The following is a 20763-nucleotide window of genomic DNA, read 5'->3' as shown; positions in this document are numbered from 1 at the left end:
AATAAATAATATAAATCAAAATATAATCACACATGAAGTATTACCTATGACTCTAACTTTTATGTCTAAAATTACTTGGGGATTTATGTAAGTGGCAAGCCTAGATCTCACGGGCAGTAATGCTGATTAGGTAGGTTTGGGGAGGATTCTTGCAATCTGTATTTCTTTTCTTTTCTTTTCAATGGGGGGTGCACATCCAGCAATGCTATGGAACTTATGGGACTGCTACTCCCAGCTCTGTGCTCTGGGAGTGTTCAAGTCCAGCTCTACCATACACAAAGCTTGTGCTTCATAGGCCCTTTGAGCAATCTTGCTGGTCCTGGAATCACCATTTGACACAACCTTCCTACCTGATACAGATGTAGGTAGCAGCCCTTGAAAATCGCTGGCTGAGGAAGTCTCGAGTCCTGACTCAGTTTCAAATCTTTGAGTTCCCACAGTGGGTTCTTGGCAGGGGAATTAGGAATGAGACCACCAGCCTGACATTATTACCTCTTGACACCACAGTCCCTGAGGCTTTGCTCTCCATTCTGGCAAACAAGGCAGCTTAAATCCTTGCCTCCAGAGAAGGTGACTCATTTCCTGGCTCACAAAATCCACTCTGCTAGGCATGGGGTGGAAGGAGAAGAGGGAATACGGGTATCTACTACTCAACTGATCCCTGCATGACCTCTAAAAGCACAGCCTGTGGCTCCCAGCCACTTGCCTGACAGTTTCAGGACATGCAAAAGATCTCCCAACACTCCTCCGGTGCCAGAAGAAAAGGAAGCAGAGATGGGAGGTTAACAAACCATGAAGCAGGCGCCTAACATTGTCAAGGGACAAGACAGACACAATAAAGATAAGCTGGATGTTTTCGCTGACAACTGGGCTGTTACTATTGCTGAATTCTTAGGTCTGATTCCAAGTAACTCAAAGACTCTAATTCTCTCTTCATTATCCCACCCCATCCTTAAAGGAAAACAGACAGCGACGACGAAAAAGAATGGGGACTTATTTTTATAACTTGAAAGAAGCAATGTTTGTGTTCTCCTAGGGTGTATAGCTTCTCCCAGGTAACGTGGTTCTGCCCACCGCACTACCCCATGCCTACTCTGTAAAATTACACACAAGGAGACTGAGAACTACATAAAAGGCTCACTCAGCATACACTGATTTAATCTCTGCCACCTGTCATCTCCCTATGGGAGCTCAACAGAAACAACAGCCTTGATTACATAGCCTACAGTCACTTTCAATAAATGACCTAATTCTGGTCTTTAAAGTTCGTTAGATTTTTACCTAAATAGGAAAAATATCAGAGCAAGCCCTGGTGCTGAAAGAGATGTAGATAAAGTTACTAAATTGCATTTTTACTTTTCCCTCGACATTCTTCCATGCAGCAGTGGCTGGGGAACTCTAGGTTTCTGTGACAAGATCAAGTGCAATAGTTACCCTGAAAAAAAGTGATGTGTACCTATTTTCTTAGAATCAGAGGTATATATCTCTCTTTTCTTTGCTTGTTTTGATTTCAGTTTCTAGGCCACTTTGGGAGGTATTCAGGACTTACTACTGACTCTGCACTCAGGGATCACTCCTGGCAGAGTACAGGGAACATATATGGTGCCAGAGACGAAACCTGGGGTGGAAACATGCAAGGCCAGTGCCCTACCAGCTGAACTATGGCTCCAGCCCCTACTTTAAGAAACTTAATGTAAAGAAACAAAGCAAGAGAAGAGACAACGTCCAGGGAATATGAACCCCTAGGTTCTGATGACAGAACTGAGGGTACCAAGGAGTGGGGAACAAGAGGAAAGGAACCTGGGGCAATGGTGTCAGATATCAGCACTTTGGAGGTCAGCATGCTGTGGTAATACTGTTTTCTTTTAAATAGAAATCTATTTTTTTAATTGAATCACAGTGAAATACACAGTTACAGAGTTGTTCATGATTGAATTTCAGTCCTATAATATTTCAATACTATCACTTCACGATAGAGGAGGGGGGAAGGAGGGAAGGAGGGAGGGAGGGGAGAGAGAGAGAGAGAGGAGAGAGAGAGAGAGAAGAGAGAGAGCGAGAGAGAGAGAGAGAGAGAGAGAGAGAGAGAGAGAGAGAAAGTGCCCAGTATAGCAGCAGGGAGTGGGGGCATGAGGGAAACTGGGACACTGGTGGTGGGAAATACTGTTTTCTTAAAATACTCATACACTTACACTCTTATAAGCTAATGTTACTGCAACTAAAAAAAATAAAATCAAGCAAAACAAATGGAAATTCTTAGCATATTTATTATGTTTAAAATAAAACCTCAATCTTATTTTCCCATTGGGTCGATGAGGAAATTGAGGTGCAGAGGAACTCTGCTAATGGCTGTCACTATCTCTCTGTTCTCAATCCCACGCTTTAGTCCTCTCCTCCTCTGCTCTGCATCTCGGGAGTTTGATCTCATCCTTGTGCTTCCAGTTCAAATTTGGCCAATTTGAACTCTGGTGGGAGGCTGGAAGGCAATTTAATTTTGCCTTCTTTAAAGAAAGAAGGCCAGGCTTCCTTCTTTCTCTTTGTCTTGTAATTTTGGACAGTGTCTCCCTTAATGACTGTATCTACCATGGTCTGTGCTCCCACTCACCGCTTCTTCTTTCCCTGGTCCCATCTTCCTGCCACACAGGTCCTGTTCTGTGTTGTACTAAGACAGACTCTAACGTTTTTGCCTCTTCCCTCAGGGTCAGCAGGTTGTTAGATGGGACCAGACAGGAAATATTTTAGAATGTATTGAGTCAATAATGAAAAACTGAGGATGATTTGTAGATCCTCATAACACATTTGAAATGTAGTCCTTGAATGTAGCCATTAAATGCAAACACCACTCTAAGCTTGTAACCATTATTAAAAACAGGCAGTGGGCTGGTTGAGTTTGGCTTAAGGGGAACTCTTGTTAGTCTTGGAGATTGTTGTGCTTCCTACTCTTGGTCACACCTGGATTGCTCTTTGTTCTGTTTCTTATCATCCAAACCCTGTGTTCCTAGTTTTCTACATTAACTTTTCAAATTTAAGCCATTCAGCATGAGCCTTTTTTAAATGGATGCCAACTGATGCAGTCAAATGACTCGTTTAAAACACAATGGTGAATTATAAGCCCCACACATTTTTATGGCTTGCAAAAATTAAATTAAAAATCTGCCTCAAGAGAATTAGGTAAGTTCCTATTCAACTTCAATTGCCTGGCTTCAGGAATAGCTTATGACCAATGTCTTACCAGAATTGATAGGAAATTATCCCAGCTCAGTTGTCCCAAATATCCATACCTATTTACCCTGTTGTATTGGCTTTCTCCCATGCTCCATTTATACACTTATTCCCATTTACTATCTTATTACTTACTGGTACTTCTAGACATCATCTATCAAGAAAACTATAACCCTGTCATGGTTATGCTTCCGCAGGAACCCAAATTGAGAAATCCTTATATCTGATTTCCTATCACCAATCTCATTTGGGTGAAAAGTGTGTTTCATTCATGTGTAAATACAGATGTTAGGGGAAACTGTGATATTGAAGTGCAGAAGATTAAATTGCCGTTTATTTATTTTTTAATTTATCCCTTCCATCAAACTTCCCCCCTTTTTGCTATCCCAGAAGCTAGCATGCATATTTTCTGTTATCTATACAGACATCCCCTAACATGGCAACTTTTCTCTTTATTATTGAAATTCTCATATAGGCTTCTCTGAGTCTGTGAACTGACTGAACTAAGGAGCCAGTTTTATACATTAAAATCTGATAATGATACCGATGACAATGACCCAATTTATTGAACACTTGAAGTGTTACACAAACACATGTATGCAACACATGTAAAACCTAAATGAAAGGTCACAACTATAGGATGAGGACAGTTCTGTTATTATTTTCTTTTTACGATAAGGACAACTGAATCTGGTAGATTATAACTTGTCTCTTACAAAGGTAGCAAAATTTGGATTTGAAGGTAGTTTGGCTCATACTTTGCTGCTACCTTTCAGCCTTCACTGCCTATCTTCTGACTTAGCCTCATAGACCAACCAGTTCTCACTACACGCACCATTTATTTTAAGGTATTTTAAGCATTAAAGTGAGGCACTGTAGCTATAAATTTTCCGCAATCTTAGCCAAAGAGAGTGAAACCTTTTCATAATGAGAAACAATCAAGGATGCTTAAATATAATTGGAAAAGCAGCATTTCCTGAACATAAGATAGAAATAATTGCAGCCCTTAACATTTTTATCTTCCTAAAATTGGTACTACTAATAAAAATGTTTATCACCACTGCTCTAGGGGATGGATGTTAGGAAAAATGTTCTTCCTCCAACAGAGCTAGAATTTCCAGATAAATGGTTCAAACTGCATAGCTTTCCTAGCATCTATTTCCACCTGGCCCCACCTTCTAAATAGGAGTGGGAGAAACAAAAAGAAAGGAGATAAGGATTGATGTAGATGGTGCCCAGCTCAACTAAGGAGCTCCAGCTAACCTGCTCTTAATTTTAAAGAATTCTTACTGATCCTCTCTTTCAAGGATGACAAGGCTAACTCTCAAACTCTCTGCCATCTCAGCAAACTCAAAGCAGTCAAAAGCGTCACACTAGTAACACTGAGCATTATCTGATCTGTCGTTTGTGATGGCTTTTTCTCTCCCAATATTCCAATGAGAAAAAATAGGGTTGGTAACACTCTCAAGGCAACCAAAACAAGTATCATTAGACATGTTAATGAATGTTAGACAATGAAATATGCACACACCTTTTAATGTTTGTATATTGGGATAGAAGAGACTAAGAGAAATGAGAATTTTCACCCCCTAGGTGAAAATATAACAATAAAAACATAACAAAAATATAACAATATAACAGGTCATATTTTTGCCTTGAAGGTATTTTTTTCTAATTAACTAGAAAAAGTATCCTGTTTGGCTCTCTATTTTAATTACTTTTTCTTGATAATGAATGTGAAAATAATATACTGAAAGAGAATTTATTGACTTTCAGGTTTTATTTTAATCACTGTATATTTGATTTATTTAGTTCAATACACTTAAATTGATAATATTACTGTCTCACAGATAAAAAATTACATAGAAACCAATGTTCTCTTCTTTTTTTATTTATTTTTTTTTTGGTTTGGGGATAACAAATCAAGCTCAGAGCTTAACCCGCTCTGCAAGGGGTTACTTCTGATGGACTTGGGGAATTATATGGGATGCTGGGGATTGAACCCTGGTTGGCTGTGTGCAAAGCAGGTGCTCTATGTGCTGTACTATGACTGCTACCCTAGTAAGCAAAGTTTTCTTAACATAGCATAGGTAATGAATAGCAAAGTGGGATTTGAGCCCAGGTAGTCCTTTCCAAGAGTTCAAACTGCACTATGTTTCCGGAGTATATTTCCACCATAATTTTTTAATAATGTAGAAAATCTCAAAAAATGCCACAAGTCTGGTAATATCTGGTTCACTCATAACCTTCCTACCTACTCATAATCTTCCTACCTGTAAGTAAATGAAAATTTTGATGCAATAATAATGACATAATCTCTCAAAGTATAATTTAGTTTTTGCTGTTTGGGTACCTATGAGAAAATCTGTATGACTAATCAGAAGCTTAGAGAATGTATTTAAGATCGATTGACCTGAGAGGCTATATTTTACACAAAACTCATTTTGGAGAGTTATGGAATATCTCAGAAACCAAGCAGTCATTATTATAAAATTTGTATAAAACCAAGTTTGAAGTACAATGAGTCTCTGTTGGAAAGTGTCTACTATACATGTTAAAATACCGCAATAGAAAAAAAAATCAACTGTGACTTCATAGATGAGGCCTCAGCTGAGAACCATAAGAGGAGATGTTCCAAATCAGAGATACTGATTTTCTACCAAGCTGGCTATACAACGAATAATACTTTCTAAAACAATTTGGGGAAAGAGATATATATCTATTATCAATTTTATTTTAAAATTATTTTTATTGGGGTGTTTTTGAAGTCATCAGAGTTTACTCCTGGCTCTGTGCTCAGGGATCATTCCTGGCAGAGATTGGGGGACCATACCTGTGCCTACAAATCAAATATGGACTGCCAATATGTGAGGCAAGCACCTTATCCACTGCACCATTTCCCTGTCTATCTATCTATCTATCTATCTATCTATCTATCTATCTATCTATCTATCTATCTATCTATCTACTTACCTATTCAAATATCCACTTTAGGGGTGGAAATTTAAGCAATGCTAGTGACTTAGATTGAATTTACCAGAAACAGGTTATGAAATCAAAATTTTTAGTGATTTGCCTTTAGAATATGAATGCCTGGAAACACAAACAGGATAGTGAAGATCTGAGTAAGAAACGGGAAATGAGGTAAAAATAGGTGAGCTGCATCAAACTTTTAGTATAGTGCAACTAGCTTTCTGGGCATTCCTAAGGGTTGGCATAGAATATATCTTGGAGGTTTACCCCATAAGGAATGAAGGAGTTGGACTATCTGCCAACTCACACTCGTGACTGGATGAGTGCTCCCAGCAGGCATTGATAACTAAGCATTCTGGCCTGTCCTAGCATACTGACCAAGCAAGTGCCTCTGGCTATGAACTGTGGTAAGGGCATATAGTAAAAAGTGTAGATGTGAATGGTGAGAGACTTGGAGATTTAAAAAAATGGGAAAATGGCACATCTGGTGGTGGTATTCAATACTTTCTCCATTTTCTGTGTTCAGGGTCACATCCAGTGATACTCAGAGAACCATAAGTGGTGCTGTTATTGAACATGTAATGATCGCATGTAAGGCAAGCACCTTTACCCCTGTGCTATTTTTCAGTCCAAATAGAAGATATCATCAGCAATGTCATTATCAGTATAAAGTCAACTAGTATAAAACAAAACATAATCTGAATCATTATATTTGTACTTTGTTATTCTGCTTTGTCACCTAATACAATACTGGGAACATTTCACATTTTTTTAAATACTCTTTGAGATTGTATGACTGAAACACAAGCACGGAAATATGTAAATCTGTAACTGTACCTCACGGTGATTCACTAATAAAACATTTAATAAATAAATAAATACTCTTTGAGAAAATAACTTTTAAATGGTTCCCCAACATTTCATTTTATGATGTAACATAATTAACTTTGCCAATTCCCTGTTTTTCATATGTAAAATTTTACCTAATTTTATAGGACTTAAAACAATAAATACTTTTGTTCACATATTTTCTCTACACTTATAATTATTTCTCTAGGATAAATGAATTAAGGACAATGTTGCTAATTATTTAGAACAGTGATTACTAACCCTATAATCACCAAAATGCATGAAACTGACTAAAAAAACAATGTTTTTTATCACCATAGAATCTTATGACATGGGAATGACATAATAACATATTCTTCATTATGAAGTTTCTATTATTCTCTATATTGAATTGTTGTCAAATAACAGAAGATTTGCATCTACTAGAAATCTTTACTATTATCTAGCCCTAATGGAAAATAAACACAGGTCATTGAATAAGATGATTACTCAGAAGAAACAAGAATTAAACAAATGCGCTATAAGACCATTTACAAATTGGACCTAATTTTCCACAAATACCATTCATAAGTTTTCTAAGTTTGTACTGATTACTGCCTTCCTTACAGAAATATTAAAGTCATTGAGCAATCTCCTAAAAGGTACCTTCTTTACCTGAACAGAAATCCCTCAATTCTGGGGCTGGAGTGATTGCACAGCAGGTGGGGTTTGCCTTGCACGTCGCCGACCCGGATTTGATTCCCAGCATCCCACATGGTCCCCACGAGCACCATCAGGAGTTATTCCTGAGCGCAGAGTCAGGAGTTTACCCCTGTGCGTCACCGGGTGTGACCCCCCAAAACAAAACCAAAACAAATAGCAAAAAAAAAAGAAAGAAATTCCTCAATTTCACTGGAGGCTACTAATGAGACACTTATGGATCCTTCCATAGCACCAGGCGTTGGGGTGGACAGTATCACCCACTTTGGAAAACACGAAGCATGAAGTAAGTTGTTGGAGTCGTTAGGCTTTCATATGTTCTTTGAAGGAGCACATACAAAATTCTATTTCACATTCTCTAAAAGGGCTGGAGTGATAGAGCGGTTGGGCGGTTGCATTTCACGCAGCCCACCCAAGTTTGATTCCTCTACCCCTCTCAGAGAGCCCGGCAAGCTACCGAGAGTACCGAGCCCGCTCGGCAGAGCCTGGCAAGCTACCCGTGCGTATTGGATATGCCAAAATCAGTAACAAGTCTCTCAATGAGAGACGTTACTGGTGCCCGCTTGAACAAATCCATGAGCAATGGGATGGCAGTGACAGTGACAGTGATTCTCTAAAAGCCTGGCAAACTCTCTTTCTTATAGAAATATTTTAGGAACATCCCATAATAAGCACCATTAGGTATTTCTGAAGGTCTTTTTCATAGTTTCTTGCCTTTGATTTAAAAAATATATAAGTGAACAGTAACATGCATGAAGTTTTCTTTTCCCTTGAAATCTATTCTGTACTGGTTATCCCACTTCATTTCATTTAACTCCTTTGTCTCCCCTGCCCTCCATCACTAGTCACTCCTTTTCTTTTCATCTAACTGTGGTCGTCTTTCATAGTCTAACACTATGAATGAATTTGTTCTGCTAGTTATCTTGATGTTCTCTCTTCTCCCAGAATTTAACTTTTATTTCATTAGACAGGTCTTTGGCTCCCTTTTGAGAATTTTTCTCTCATTTTACATAGAATTTAGCATAAAACTCCCTGATGGGAAACCCCTCAAATTCTGCTGATCAAACCCAAATCTGTTGCTTCAATGTAGTTTTCTTCATCCCCTTCCTCCCTTCCTCCCTTCCTCCCTCCTTCCCTCCCTCCCTCCCTCCCTCCCTCCCTCCCTCCCTCTTTCTTTCTTTCTTTCTTTCTTTCTTTCTTTCTTTCTTTCTTTCTTTCTTTCTTTCTTTCTTTCTTTCTTTCTTTCTTTCTTTCTTTCTTTCTTTCTTTCTTTCTTTCTTTCCTTCTTTCTTTCCTTCTTTCTTTCCTTCTTTCTTTCCTTCTTTCCTTCCTCCCTCCCTCCCTCCCTCCCTCCTTCCTTCTTCCTTCCTTCCTTCCTTCCTTCCTTCCTTCCTTCCTTCCTTCCTTCCTTCCTTCCTTCCTTCCTTCCTTCCTTCCTTCCTTCCTTCCTTCCTTCCTTCCTTCCTTCCTTCCTTCCTTCCTTCCTTCCTTCCTTCCTTCCTTCCTTCCTTCCTTCCTTCTTTCCTTCCTTCTTTCCTGTCATTGTTGACTTATTCCCAGTCAATAATTTGGGATTCAAACTTTTCTAAAATCTTGTTTAAAACAACTTTAACTTATCCTTTTTCTTCATCATATGATTTTGCTGTACTTGACATATTTTAAACACCCTATACATTTTAGTCTATATTAAAATTATTAGTTTACAAAATATGTTAGTAAAATAAATAAAATTTGGTATTCTACAGAGTTGGTTTAGTGATGATGGTATATTACAAAGTTCCTGAACATGTCTAATAAATGTTTTATACACTTGCAGTAAGTATTGCCTATCAATAAGTATTTGCCTATCTCATTATACATTCATCACTTGAAACCTAACCTTGCCATAAATATTTTTGCAGCCATAATAAATATTTTTACACCCATAATCCACTCTCTACTCTTGCCCTACTCTGTCTCTCATTTGACAACCTTAATACATAAATGCAAATTGCTAGTTGGCATTTCCACAAGTAGGTTTTCTCCAAATACATTAAAATTCTTTGAAATAAGAAACCACTTAACACTTCTATAAATAAAATGCTAAGAACATTAAATCCAGAACCACCCTTTCCAAATTCTTAAATGATTTTATAGAAAATTCGCACATTACAGAAATCTGTAAATACTACTTGTTCATTTTTTTCATAAATCAAAGTGTTAGGTGACAAAAAGCTTTTATTCTCATAGTAAAATAACACATTGCTAAATTGTAAATTCCTCTTTTATGAGTAAAATGTTGGTACATGTGGTGATGTAAGGCAGAAACATATTTTGTCACATTAGAAGTACCCAAACATTTTGGAAACTAAATTTTTTTAAAAATTGACATTTTCTCACTCATGGTTGATAATCTGGTAAGGAAGTAGGGTAACTTTGATCTTTCACTTACAGAATAATTATTTTTGTTCAAATGACTTGGCAGCAGAGTTTATTGTCTTCCCTGTGCTTGCAGTAAGTAGAGTAGAAGCTGCTGACTCCACTTATTTTATTTCTAATATTATCATCAAATCATTGGTATTGACTTGTGACATTTTAAGAGAAAATAACTTTTTAAAGATTTCCATCACCAAAATCTTGCTAACTCAACTTGTTCTGAAATAAAAGACTTCAAAATAATCTATATAAATTCTAGATGTTGTTACTCATTATTGAACTCTTTCCCATGGAGATAATACCACAACATTTTCAAGCATCCAAATGTCCTATGGAAATTGCAATACGAGCATAACAAAGATTATGCCATTATCTCTAAGGTGCTCAAGACTTGGACAAAAGTGTAAGGCATTACTGAGAGGAGACACACTAATCCTAATTCCTTAATGAGAGCTGTACAGATGTGATTAAAATAGAGTGGCAAAAAAACTTTCTTGGTTTGCTCTAGAATATTGGTTTTTAAATTGCTTCTCTGAGACCCAAGGTTTTTAGGAGAGTGATGTTAAGCAAAAGCACCTGTAGAGGGGTTGGAGCAACAGCACAGTGGATAGGACGTGCTGTTTTGACAGGACAGACATAGGTTAAATCCTGGGCATCCCATATGGTCTCCTGAGCATGCCCTGAGTGCAGAGTCAGGAGTAACGCTGGAGCATTGCAGGGTGTAATCCAAGAAGCCAGTAAATAAATAAATAAATACTTTTAAAAAGCACTTGCTGATTTAGGCACTTCCTCCCCAGCTTCACCTTCAGTGACTGCTTTTCCATATGAAACTTAGGAGTCAACTAATATCTGGAAGTAAAATTCTGTTACAGAAAATACAGTGATTGATAGCCTTTGTTGCAGAACCCAAGTTAAACATGATGAAATGAGTGGGAAACTGTATTTATAAAGGGCAAAAACGTTTGTTTATAATTTCTCAAGTTGCCTTTAATGGAATCAGCAATATGTCTTCCGAAGAAAGTGACGAGGCTGAATTCTATAAAGTCTTGAGGGACTTCTCAAATTACATTTACCCGTGGATTGTGAAATGAAGTATTACTCTGTTCACTACCCAGCTTTTGGCTTCTCTTCTTGTTACTCTTTTCCAGTTTGAGAGACAGCAATGTATTCAATCTTAATGCCTGTTGCTTTTTCTTTTACTTCAGAAAGAGTGACCTCTTTGTTGTCTGTTCCTATAACACCTTTTGGGGACAGTCACTAAAGAAGTTAAAACAGAATTACAACTTGAGAGAACATGAGAGACCATGAGACTGAGGTTACAAATAAGAAAGAAGGAATTACATAACTGGTGGCATCTCTGTCTTGAGAGATGTCTTGGCCCTCTCCCAATAATGGGCCATTTGCAGCAGTCTTCTTTTTATTTATTTATTTTTAATTTGTTTTCTGTTGCATCATACCCGGCGATGCACAGGGGTTACTTCTGGCTCTCTGCACTCAGGAATTACTCCTGGCCAGAGACCATATGGGATGCTGGGAATCACCTGGCTTGCCCATGTGCAAGGCAAAAGCCCTACCAGCTGTGCTGTTGCTCCAGCCCTGCATTCTTTTTAGAGGGGAGCTAATTATCATTTGAATATTCTCTCCCAAGGAGATGTTGAGTGTTAATTTTACTTCTTAGGCTATTTTGCGGGTTCTGACAAAATGCTTTCCATTTACTTATAAGTTCATAGAAGACCATGTTTTCTTTTTAAAAACCAAGAAGGATAGAAATGACCTTTTTGACTGCAGTAAGCACGAACCGCATTCCCTACCTGAATGGGTAAGCAAATGCTACATCAATGCTGAGGTTGCTATCGGTCTTGTTGACGCAGTCCACACTCAGCCGCAGGGCTCCGGAATAGCCACCGCATGTTGCAAATGCAAAGATTGCAAAAAGCTGTGGAGAACAAAGAAAGGAAAGAGAAGGCAGTTATTTGGATGATAGTGACCTAATAATATATATCCATTAGAGCATAGTATTTAATACTGGAAACATGAGCCACAAAGTACAACAACCCAACTTTAAGGTACACCAGCCCTGTGGGGTGCTGTGTGGGGGATGGGGTGGAACCACCAGGGACTACAGAGAATTTGGGAACAACATTGGAAGGAAGTTGACACAGGTGGTGGGATTGGTGCTAGAATATTACATGTCTAAGACTCAACAATCAATGACTTTGCAAATCATGGTTCCTTAATAAAAATTAAAAATTCAAAAATGAAGAAGTTAATGTCAATGGATGCTTCAGATGCCAGCATACGTGCGTTGAAATGTTAGGTTGATGTTAGGCATCGAAAATCAGATGGACCGGACACATAATGTGACTTAGAGATGACTGCTGGACGAGAGGTGTTACTGACTGGATTCCATGGGATGTCAAAAGACTGCATGGCTGTCCACATACGAGATGGTCAGATTTCTTTGTCAAAATCCTCAACGAATGGTTTGAGGCTCTTCCTTTTCCTGGAGCGAGCAGATACCATTGGGCTACACTAGCATGCAACAGGGACGAATGGAGACGTTATTGGCTCCTGCTTGAGCAAATCGGAGATCAACGGGATGACAAGTGACACAAGTGAGGTTAATGTCAAGACAGAGTGAGTTTACAGTTCTTCTGATCTGTGGCATCATATTTTGGTTTAGACTAGGAAATGAATGAAGTCCAGGATCATGATGGGGGATGAGGAACGAATGGCTGAAAAAAATACTTTGGCAAACTGAAATGATAGTGCATGGAGAAAAATTAAACACAAGGCCAAAATAATTCTGTTTCAATAATTCTGTAAATAGCTGCCATATCTTGTATGGTAGAAAAATAATCTCACATCACTCAAATATTCCAGTGGTTAACAATATGTTTCCAGAAGAAAAGGATTTGTGGTGTTGCCTTCTTTTCTTCTTGTTATTTGCTATTATGTTCTGCAATGGATGTTTTTTGAAATAATGCATATTTTTAACATGTCATCAAATGTGTATAGAGCTCATGAGTTGAAGGGTAGGCGAAAATGTAAGCATTACTATTTTAGAGCCCAAGATTCCAGTGTCTGTTAAAGCCAACCCCTTCTTTGGAGCACAAGATCTCAGTGTTACAGTTAAAAACCACTGATTCGCAGTTAATGTGTTTTTTGTACTAGTTTGTACTTTCTTGCAATGCTTTTAATACTATTGAAAAGCACTGGTTAGTAGTTAATATCTTACTCAACCGGATCTCTAAGAACCAGGCACAGATCATTAGAAGTAGAAACTCAGAAAAGTTTGTAAGAAAGAAAAAAACATTTGAGTGGGTAGAGAAGAACAAAAATGAAAAGTTTGACTAAATTCAACAAAATTCAATTTCCAAAGAAAGTCTATAATGTGAACTACTCCATTCAGTCACACTTCCAATTTATTTTTTTTTAATTTTGGAATTCGATTTCTTACAGAAGCTTAGGCTTCTTTTAGGAACACTGGTTCAGGAAACACAGCAAGAGATGTTTGAATATGTGCTCTGAATGTGACCTTGAGTAGTGGTTTAAAATCCCCACACCTTGACAAGTCCTGTTTGATTTTGCTATTTATGAAAAGAGGCACAATTTGTGGAAAGAAGGCTATTAGTTTAAGTGGCTAAATCACTCAGTCCAGTCAAAAGTTCAAAGGCAACATTTTTGTTATCCATAACACATGTCACTTTAGTATTAACCAGTTTTGGAAGAAGAGCCTCAAAACTCTTTGTCCCAATGACACACTTAACTTTATAAAAAAAAACTGGCTAATGATAAAATCTTCACAGGGGAAGATCCACACATTATTTTGTGGATCACTTGTGTGATGTGTATTATTAGCTAAAGTTATTAACTTTAAAGTGAATATTTAAAAATAAATATTTAAAAGCAGTTATTTTTAAAAACTTTTTAAAACATTACCATTTGTCAATGTAAGCAACTTTGACAAAAGATCAGTGATTATTGTAGGAACAAAATATTTTACATGCCTGGAGGTGTGAAACACTACATATATCTTGACAGAGAATAAGTACACAATAAATTTCAATAAATATTATTACTGTAAATGATGTGAATGACCTCTATGGTAAGCTCTTTGAGGCCATAAAATAGTAAACTTAGACTCAATTTGAATCTTTATGACCACCAGTACCACTGAACCGATATCCAAACAGTACAGAAAAGCTGTATTTTGCTCATTTTTTTTCTTGTTTGTCAAGGGTACACATGATGCCAGGATGAAAGGGAAGCTAAAATTATCTATGTAGTGAGGATGTATTCATTTGTCATGACAAGGTATGCTCTTTTGGTTAGTTTTTAGCATTGGTAAAAATAAAGAGTAAGTAAATTTCATTGCTCATACAACTCAATGCTTAAATCTAGGTTTCTTCATATTACAGTGTCTCAATCATTCAACCATCATAAGGCACGTCATGACAATGTCTATAGGAATATTTCTTCCAGAAGAAAGGAGTTATAGCTTTTCACTAGGGCTTTGCAGATGGCCATTTTCCTGACCAAGTATCCTTATCTGTAAAACAGATATTCTCTGGCTTACCAAATCACTGAGAAAATTTAATAAAATGGAGAATGTATTTTTTTGCACAGCCTCACATTAACGCAGATATTTGTTTGGCATTTGTTTGTATTTATTTGTTCACACATGTAAACTTTCCTGAGTCAACATTCCTAAGTGTGTAATCAACCCTTGGACACATAAAGGATAGGAGGAATCGTCCATCATGATTGCTATAAAATAATCTAGACTAGGCCTAATCTAGACCAGGTATATATTTGATCATATCTTCTATTGATAATAATGATTTATGTATGCCTGCATGTGTGTGTGTAGTGAGAGAGAGAGAGAGAGAGAGAGAAAGACGGAGAAACCAGAGAGAGAGAGAGAGAGAGAGAGAGAAAGAGAAAGTGATGCTTAATATTCCCTAATATCCCTTTAATGAATTGTGGAACAATGACTTAAAATATTTAAAAAGTAGCAAGTAAAATTTGAAGGATATAATGATCTATTATTCAGTGCTTAACATCTATAGAGAAAGTATCCTTGGTTTTTCTTTTTTTCATATTACATTAAAAGTGCTTTATATATAAGATGTAATTATGCTACCATATAATAAACTTAAGATGGAAAGATAATTATGTATTTAGCTAGTTCAAAATGTTAGCTGCAGGGAAGAAGGATTCAGACTATTGAAACCACGCATACTACTGCGTTTTCTTTAACTTCCATTGAACTCTGAAAACATAAGACATTGTTCTTGAGTTAAATATGTCTCCTATGGGTTTTCTGGTTCTGTTTCTCCCTTCCTAGCAATCCTCACTGATTAAAGGAAAATCACACTGTGTGACTGACATCAATTACACATTAGTTTGGTGAGGATTAAACAGATAATGTCTGTATTACACTGAAAGAGAAAAATCCTGAGGAGTGAATAACTTATTACAGGGATGACTGATTTTATATACAGGGGAGTAAAATAAAATCCTTCACAGGATATTATCAAGGGAACTGGTCCTGTAATTAGAACTTGACGCTTTTTTTGGGGTAGTCCAAGTTCTCCTGGTGTTGTAGAGAAATATAAAATGTGATGGAAATTTGGAAATCTTTCCACATATTCTCCTGGAAGTCCTCCAAGTCAAGTCAACCGAGATAGTAACAGACTGGAGTCAGGCAGAACTAAGCTTGAGTCAAATTCCTAGTTGACTATCAATGAGCAAATTATTCAACCTCTTCAAACCTCAGTTTCTATGTTTCCTAAACTGGGACTAATTCACTACTTCAGCAGATGTTTAAGGTTGCACTTGTTATGTGCCAAATGATGGAGAAAAGTAAAAAAAGCATGAAAAGAGAAAGATGAAGTTCCCTGCTCACAATTTAGTTTAAGTTGAATGGAGAAAGAACTAAAAGGACATATAAATAAACTAATTACACATTGTGTTAAGTGATTTGTGAGGAAACTGTTATAGACTGTTATGTCTGAGGTTCTCACATATAATCTAAGACTTTGAAGATTAATGAGAATATGTCACCTCCAAAGTGCAGATGGACAAGGGGAAGCGGTCTGAGTATAGGTAACTAAATTAAAAAAAACACTTGCCAAGTTTGTGTCAATGGAAGGTCAATGTTAGGTGGGGAAAAGAGAGTATTTGCCTCACACGACTCTTTTACATGAGTTTAGAACACTTAGACTAGGTCATCATTAAAGTCTTCTTCATTGTCTTCATCCCACTTCTTCCTTCATGCCAACTCTACTACCATGCTCTTTCTTTCTCCCCTTCCTCCTTGATATTGTCATTATATTGTCATGACATCAGTGTAGATAGTGGAACTAGAGAGGAAAATTCCTTTGCCCAAAACGAGATAGATTATAGCTGCAACAAGAATCCTGTTTCTCTAAATTTCTCAAATCAGTGTTCTTTTAATTTATTCTAGGATGAATGAACAATTTTTGGCTACCTGGGTAGTACTGTCAACTATCAAAGGACCAGTCTTACTTTTCCAGGAATATTCCATGATGAATTTGTAGACTGAAGTCATTTATGTGTCTCTTGAATGTTTCACAAACATAAATCTGTGAGTTCATTTAACCAACGTTCCTTCCTAACCCCTTCCTTCCCTTTCCCTAACTTCTCTTTCCCTTCACTCCTACTCCTTTTTTGTTCTCTCTAATTTTACTCTCAATCAGATAGAGAGTTTTTAAAGACTCTAGGAAGAAGTTGTAAAGAGTTGAAACTTCCTTAGCTTGATAACTTTTGCTCTTGAAAGGGCATTAATATTAGCAAAAGGAAGGTTTATGTGTCTTATCCATGCTTGGCCAAGCATGACTAATGTTAAGTCCTAGGCAGATAATATTACCTTCTGGTATATGGGAAAGATGAGAAACATTCTTTATGCAGCCATGATGGAATAATAACGGGGGGTGGGTCCTAGAAACAGAATAGCTTGTGGGGATAGTATGTGGGGAGTGGGAAGACATGACAGAAAGGATTTAGAAAGAATGTTTAGCATTTAAGGTCAACCCTTTATAAACTAAAAATCAACTTGATGATGAGAAATGGTGTTTATGTGTGTGCATAACTTTATTATTTTCTCCAAACACTGGTATATATTAGCCTTCAGTTCTCACTTTTTTCCTTCTAGTAATTTAGTGCACTCATTCATCTTTCCATTTGTGCTCTGATCAAGTCCATTTACCCAAGTATAATTTTGAAACTTCTGTGTTTCCATCTTTTCCCAACAACTTAGTTTTCCTTAAGGCAGATACCCCATCTCTCTAGCATAGTCTAAGATAAGCATAAGCAGTATAATAACTACTGGTTCAATCATTCACTTTGAGTTCATGAAACCAAAATAAATCCTACAATGAACTCTCATTTTGCCATTGTCTTGGGTGATCTGAAATTGTGTTCCTAGCAACAAAGTATTAATATTTTAGTGGGAAGAATTAGCCAGAAGAGTTTTTTCTTACATGCAGCCTGGCTAGAAATACATCAGATGAAGAATATCAAAATAATTGCTTTGGATTTTCTGGGTTAACAAGCATCCTGAACCGAAATCACCCATCACAGGAATATCATGCACAGTTAATGATCCGAAGGTTTACCCCTGGAAAGAGAACAAGCAGTTTCCTTTTTTAACTAAATGAACTATACAAGGACTATATATGAAATTTGGTATCAATCCTTCTGGTTAATTTGCAAGAGACAGTTGAAATCAATGGTAGATTGAGCAAATGAGAATTAGACTGATATATATATATCTCATAATGGAGCTCTGTGGTCGTCAGTGAAGTGAGAGAAGGGACATCTTCCAAAACCTGGTAGACAACTCATGCACAAATGATGCCTTGAAAGAAATAAGTGTGAGTAAAGAGTCTTGTAGGAAAGCAATTTGAAGACTAGAATCAAATATCGATGCTTATATTGCCCACAATCTATACATGCCTAACAATCATATCTACAGAGGTTTTAACTTAGATTTATTGCAAATGCCCATTTCCATGATTTAAAAATATTCCTACCATGGTCAATTCCAAAGTATCACGTAATAACTTGGAACCTTGACTGAGAAAAGTCAACTGTGCAACCATGGGATTTTCCTTGACTCCCCAAGAACCCGTGGGTTACCTGTTGATTTATTCTGCTTATTTCATTGTTCCTCTTATTTCACCTTTCATTATTTCTTGAATTTATTTCATTATCTACTTCAGGGAAAAATTATTCATTCTGTCAATCATTTAGCCATTCAATAGATTATTCATTTAGTTATTGCAGCAGAAGCCATTTTTATTCCAAATATCCCCCCTAATTTACCCATGAGGCCACCTAGAGCTTCAGAGGGGTACTTGCATTCGCCAAAGTTTTCAATCTCAAACACCTGAGATTCTCTTCTGAGGGCTTTCTCAGGCAGAAGATATGGGCTCAGTCTGTTACTGGAATGTTTTAAAATATGCCAATTCCTGCACATCTGTCAATCAATATGGAATGGAAATTGGTGAATAAAATCTCCCAGTATGTTTGCCTCTCTGTGGGGAAATGTTGAGATGTGTTTTTATGTTTTGCAGAGGATACCCCTTGAAATTGAGCCCCAATAGCACACAACAACACCTGCTCATTAACACAGCCTTGGCTGGATTTCTTTCTTTCTCTGTCTTATTTCCCCACTCACCATCATGCTTCCTGGCACAACTCTTAAATAAACTTTATGAGCCAAAATTAGTGTCTCAGGACATACTTTGGAGACATCACTTAAGACAGTTTAAAACATCGACTTTGTACCTATTTTCAGGCCCTCTAATTGTTCCTTGGTTGACATTAATAAAGATAATAGGGGGCTGGAAAGATAGTACAGTAGGTACATCTCTTGCCCACACCACCACAAGAGGTTTCCTGAGCCTGCCAGAAATCTTCTCTATGCTTAGAGGCAGGAGTAAGCCCTCACCAGGTTGTGGCCCCCAGACCAAAGACATAATGATGATTATCCATCATTCATGTCGAATGATGATGATAAATAATAAAAGTGATGGAAGATCTTTGCTCCTTATTTCTCAGTCCGTTGCTTATCTCACTCTCATTCTCAGTCATACAATGATTGAGTACCCATCCCTCCACCAGTGCCCATTCTCTACCAGCAATGATCCCATTATCCCTTCCACTCCCCCACCCCACCCCACCTCTGTGGCAGGGCATTCCCTTTTGTTCTTCCTCTCCTTTTGGGTATTGTGGTTTGCAATAGCGATATTGAGTGGTCATAGTGTTCAATCTATAGTCTACTTTCAGCACGCATTTCCCATCCTGAGCCGGTCCTTCTACCACATTTTACTTGGTGTTCCTTTCTATATCTGAGCTGCCTTTTTCCCCAGCACATTTCACCCTCATTCTCTTGCCCCCAGCTATGCAAGCTAAGTTCCTTTTAAGTTGGAAGTCTTCTTTGTCTACTATAAAGTTGGCCTCCTGACCCTTGACCACCTCACCATTGTGCACATTATTTCCCATTTTTCTTTTGAATAGTAGCAGTGAAAAATATTTGGTATCCTTGTAACTTATTTATGTTATGTTTCACTGTTTTCTGTCTAGTACTCAATCTCTACCACCTGGCACAGTACTTGACATGAAGCAGGTGCTTCTTAAATACTTGTTAACTAAATATAGTCTCCTCTCACCTCCAGGGAAATTTCTGTCTGTTTGGAGACAGAAACAAGTAAATGAATAAGTACTGTGACAGTATTTAACTGTGGTATCAGTAAATGGGGCATATTAGGCAAAAATATTATATACACTTGCAAAGTGGAAGGAAGATAAGGAACAGCTGCTTAAATAAAGAGATACTCAAGCAGAAACCAGGAAAGTATGCATGCTTGATTGAGGGAAGAACAAAAGTGTTCTAGGAGGACAGAACACTAAATCAAAGACACTCATGTAATCAAGTTGCTTCGTGTCTGTACAATTGGTAAGACTGGAGCAGACATTGTAAATTGTGAAGAAGGGATTCACTTTTTCAAGAGGCAATCAGGGATGTGTGATGTATTAGTTATAGCAGGGCTTCAAACATTACAGCCTCTAGGCTATGCCCAGAGCTCATGTATTCACTTATGCAACATGTGACTGCTTTCACCTTAAATGGTAGATTGAGTTCTGACAAAAAAGATAATATTGTTCATAAACCTAACATATTTACTCTCTGGCTCTTATAGAAATAGTCTACAGGGACCAAAAGACCTAGTATCAGGGCTAAGGCACTTTCTTTACATGCAATGAACACTGATTCAATCTGGAACTGCATTTGGTTCCTCTCAGCACCAAGAGTGATAATGCACAGTGCAGCATTCCCGGTGGATGTGATGAGTCACACACATCATAGCACAGAGCTGTGAGCACAGAGCCAGGAGTGATCTCTGAGCACCACCAGGTATGACCCCTCCTATTTTTTAAAAATAAAAAATAGCTTACCATTGTGAAGAGATCTGAAACATGAGAAAAATTGGGGTTTCAGTATGGGAGAGGCATGACAAAATTGCATTTCAGAAAGGCCATATTGATTACCGTGAGGAGTTGCACTGATAAAGGGTC

General features: G+C 37.5%; 1 protein-coding gene across 1 annotated transcript in view; it reads right to left on the bottom strand.

Moving 5' to 3' along the window:
- Nucleotides 1–20763, bottom strand: part of SYNPR (synaptoporin) — a 359907-nt gene that overhangs the window by 123484 nt on the left and 215660 nt on the right. The window contains exon 3 of the mRNA XM_004616466.2: nt 11967–12091. Coding sequence (XP_004616523.1) covers nt 11967–12091 — 125 coding nt within the window. The remainder of the gene's footprint in view (nt 1–11966; nt 12092–20763) is intronic.

Source organism: Sorex araneus, chromosome 4, assembly GCF_027595985.1.
Source record: "Sorex araneus isolate mSorAra2 chromosome 4, mSorAra2.pri, whole genome shotgun sequence".
NCBI classification, from domain to species: Eukaryota; Metazoa; Chordata; class Mammalia; order Eulipotyphla; family Soricidae; genus Sorex; species Sorex araneus.
Note: the sequence above shows the minus strand (reverse complement) of the source record. Positions and strands in the feature narration are given on the sequence as shown.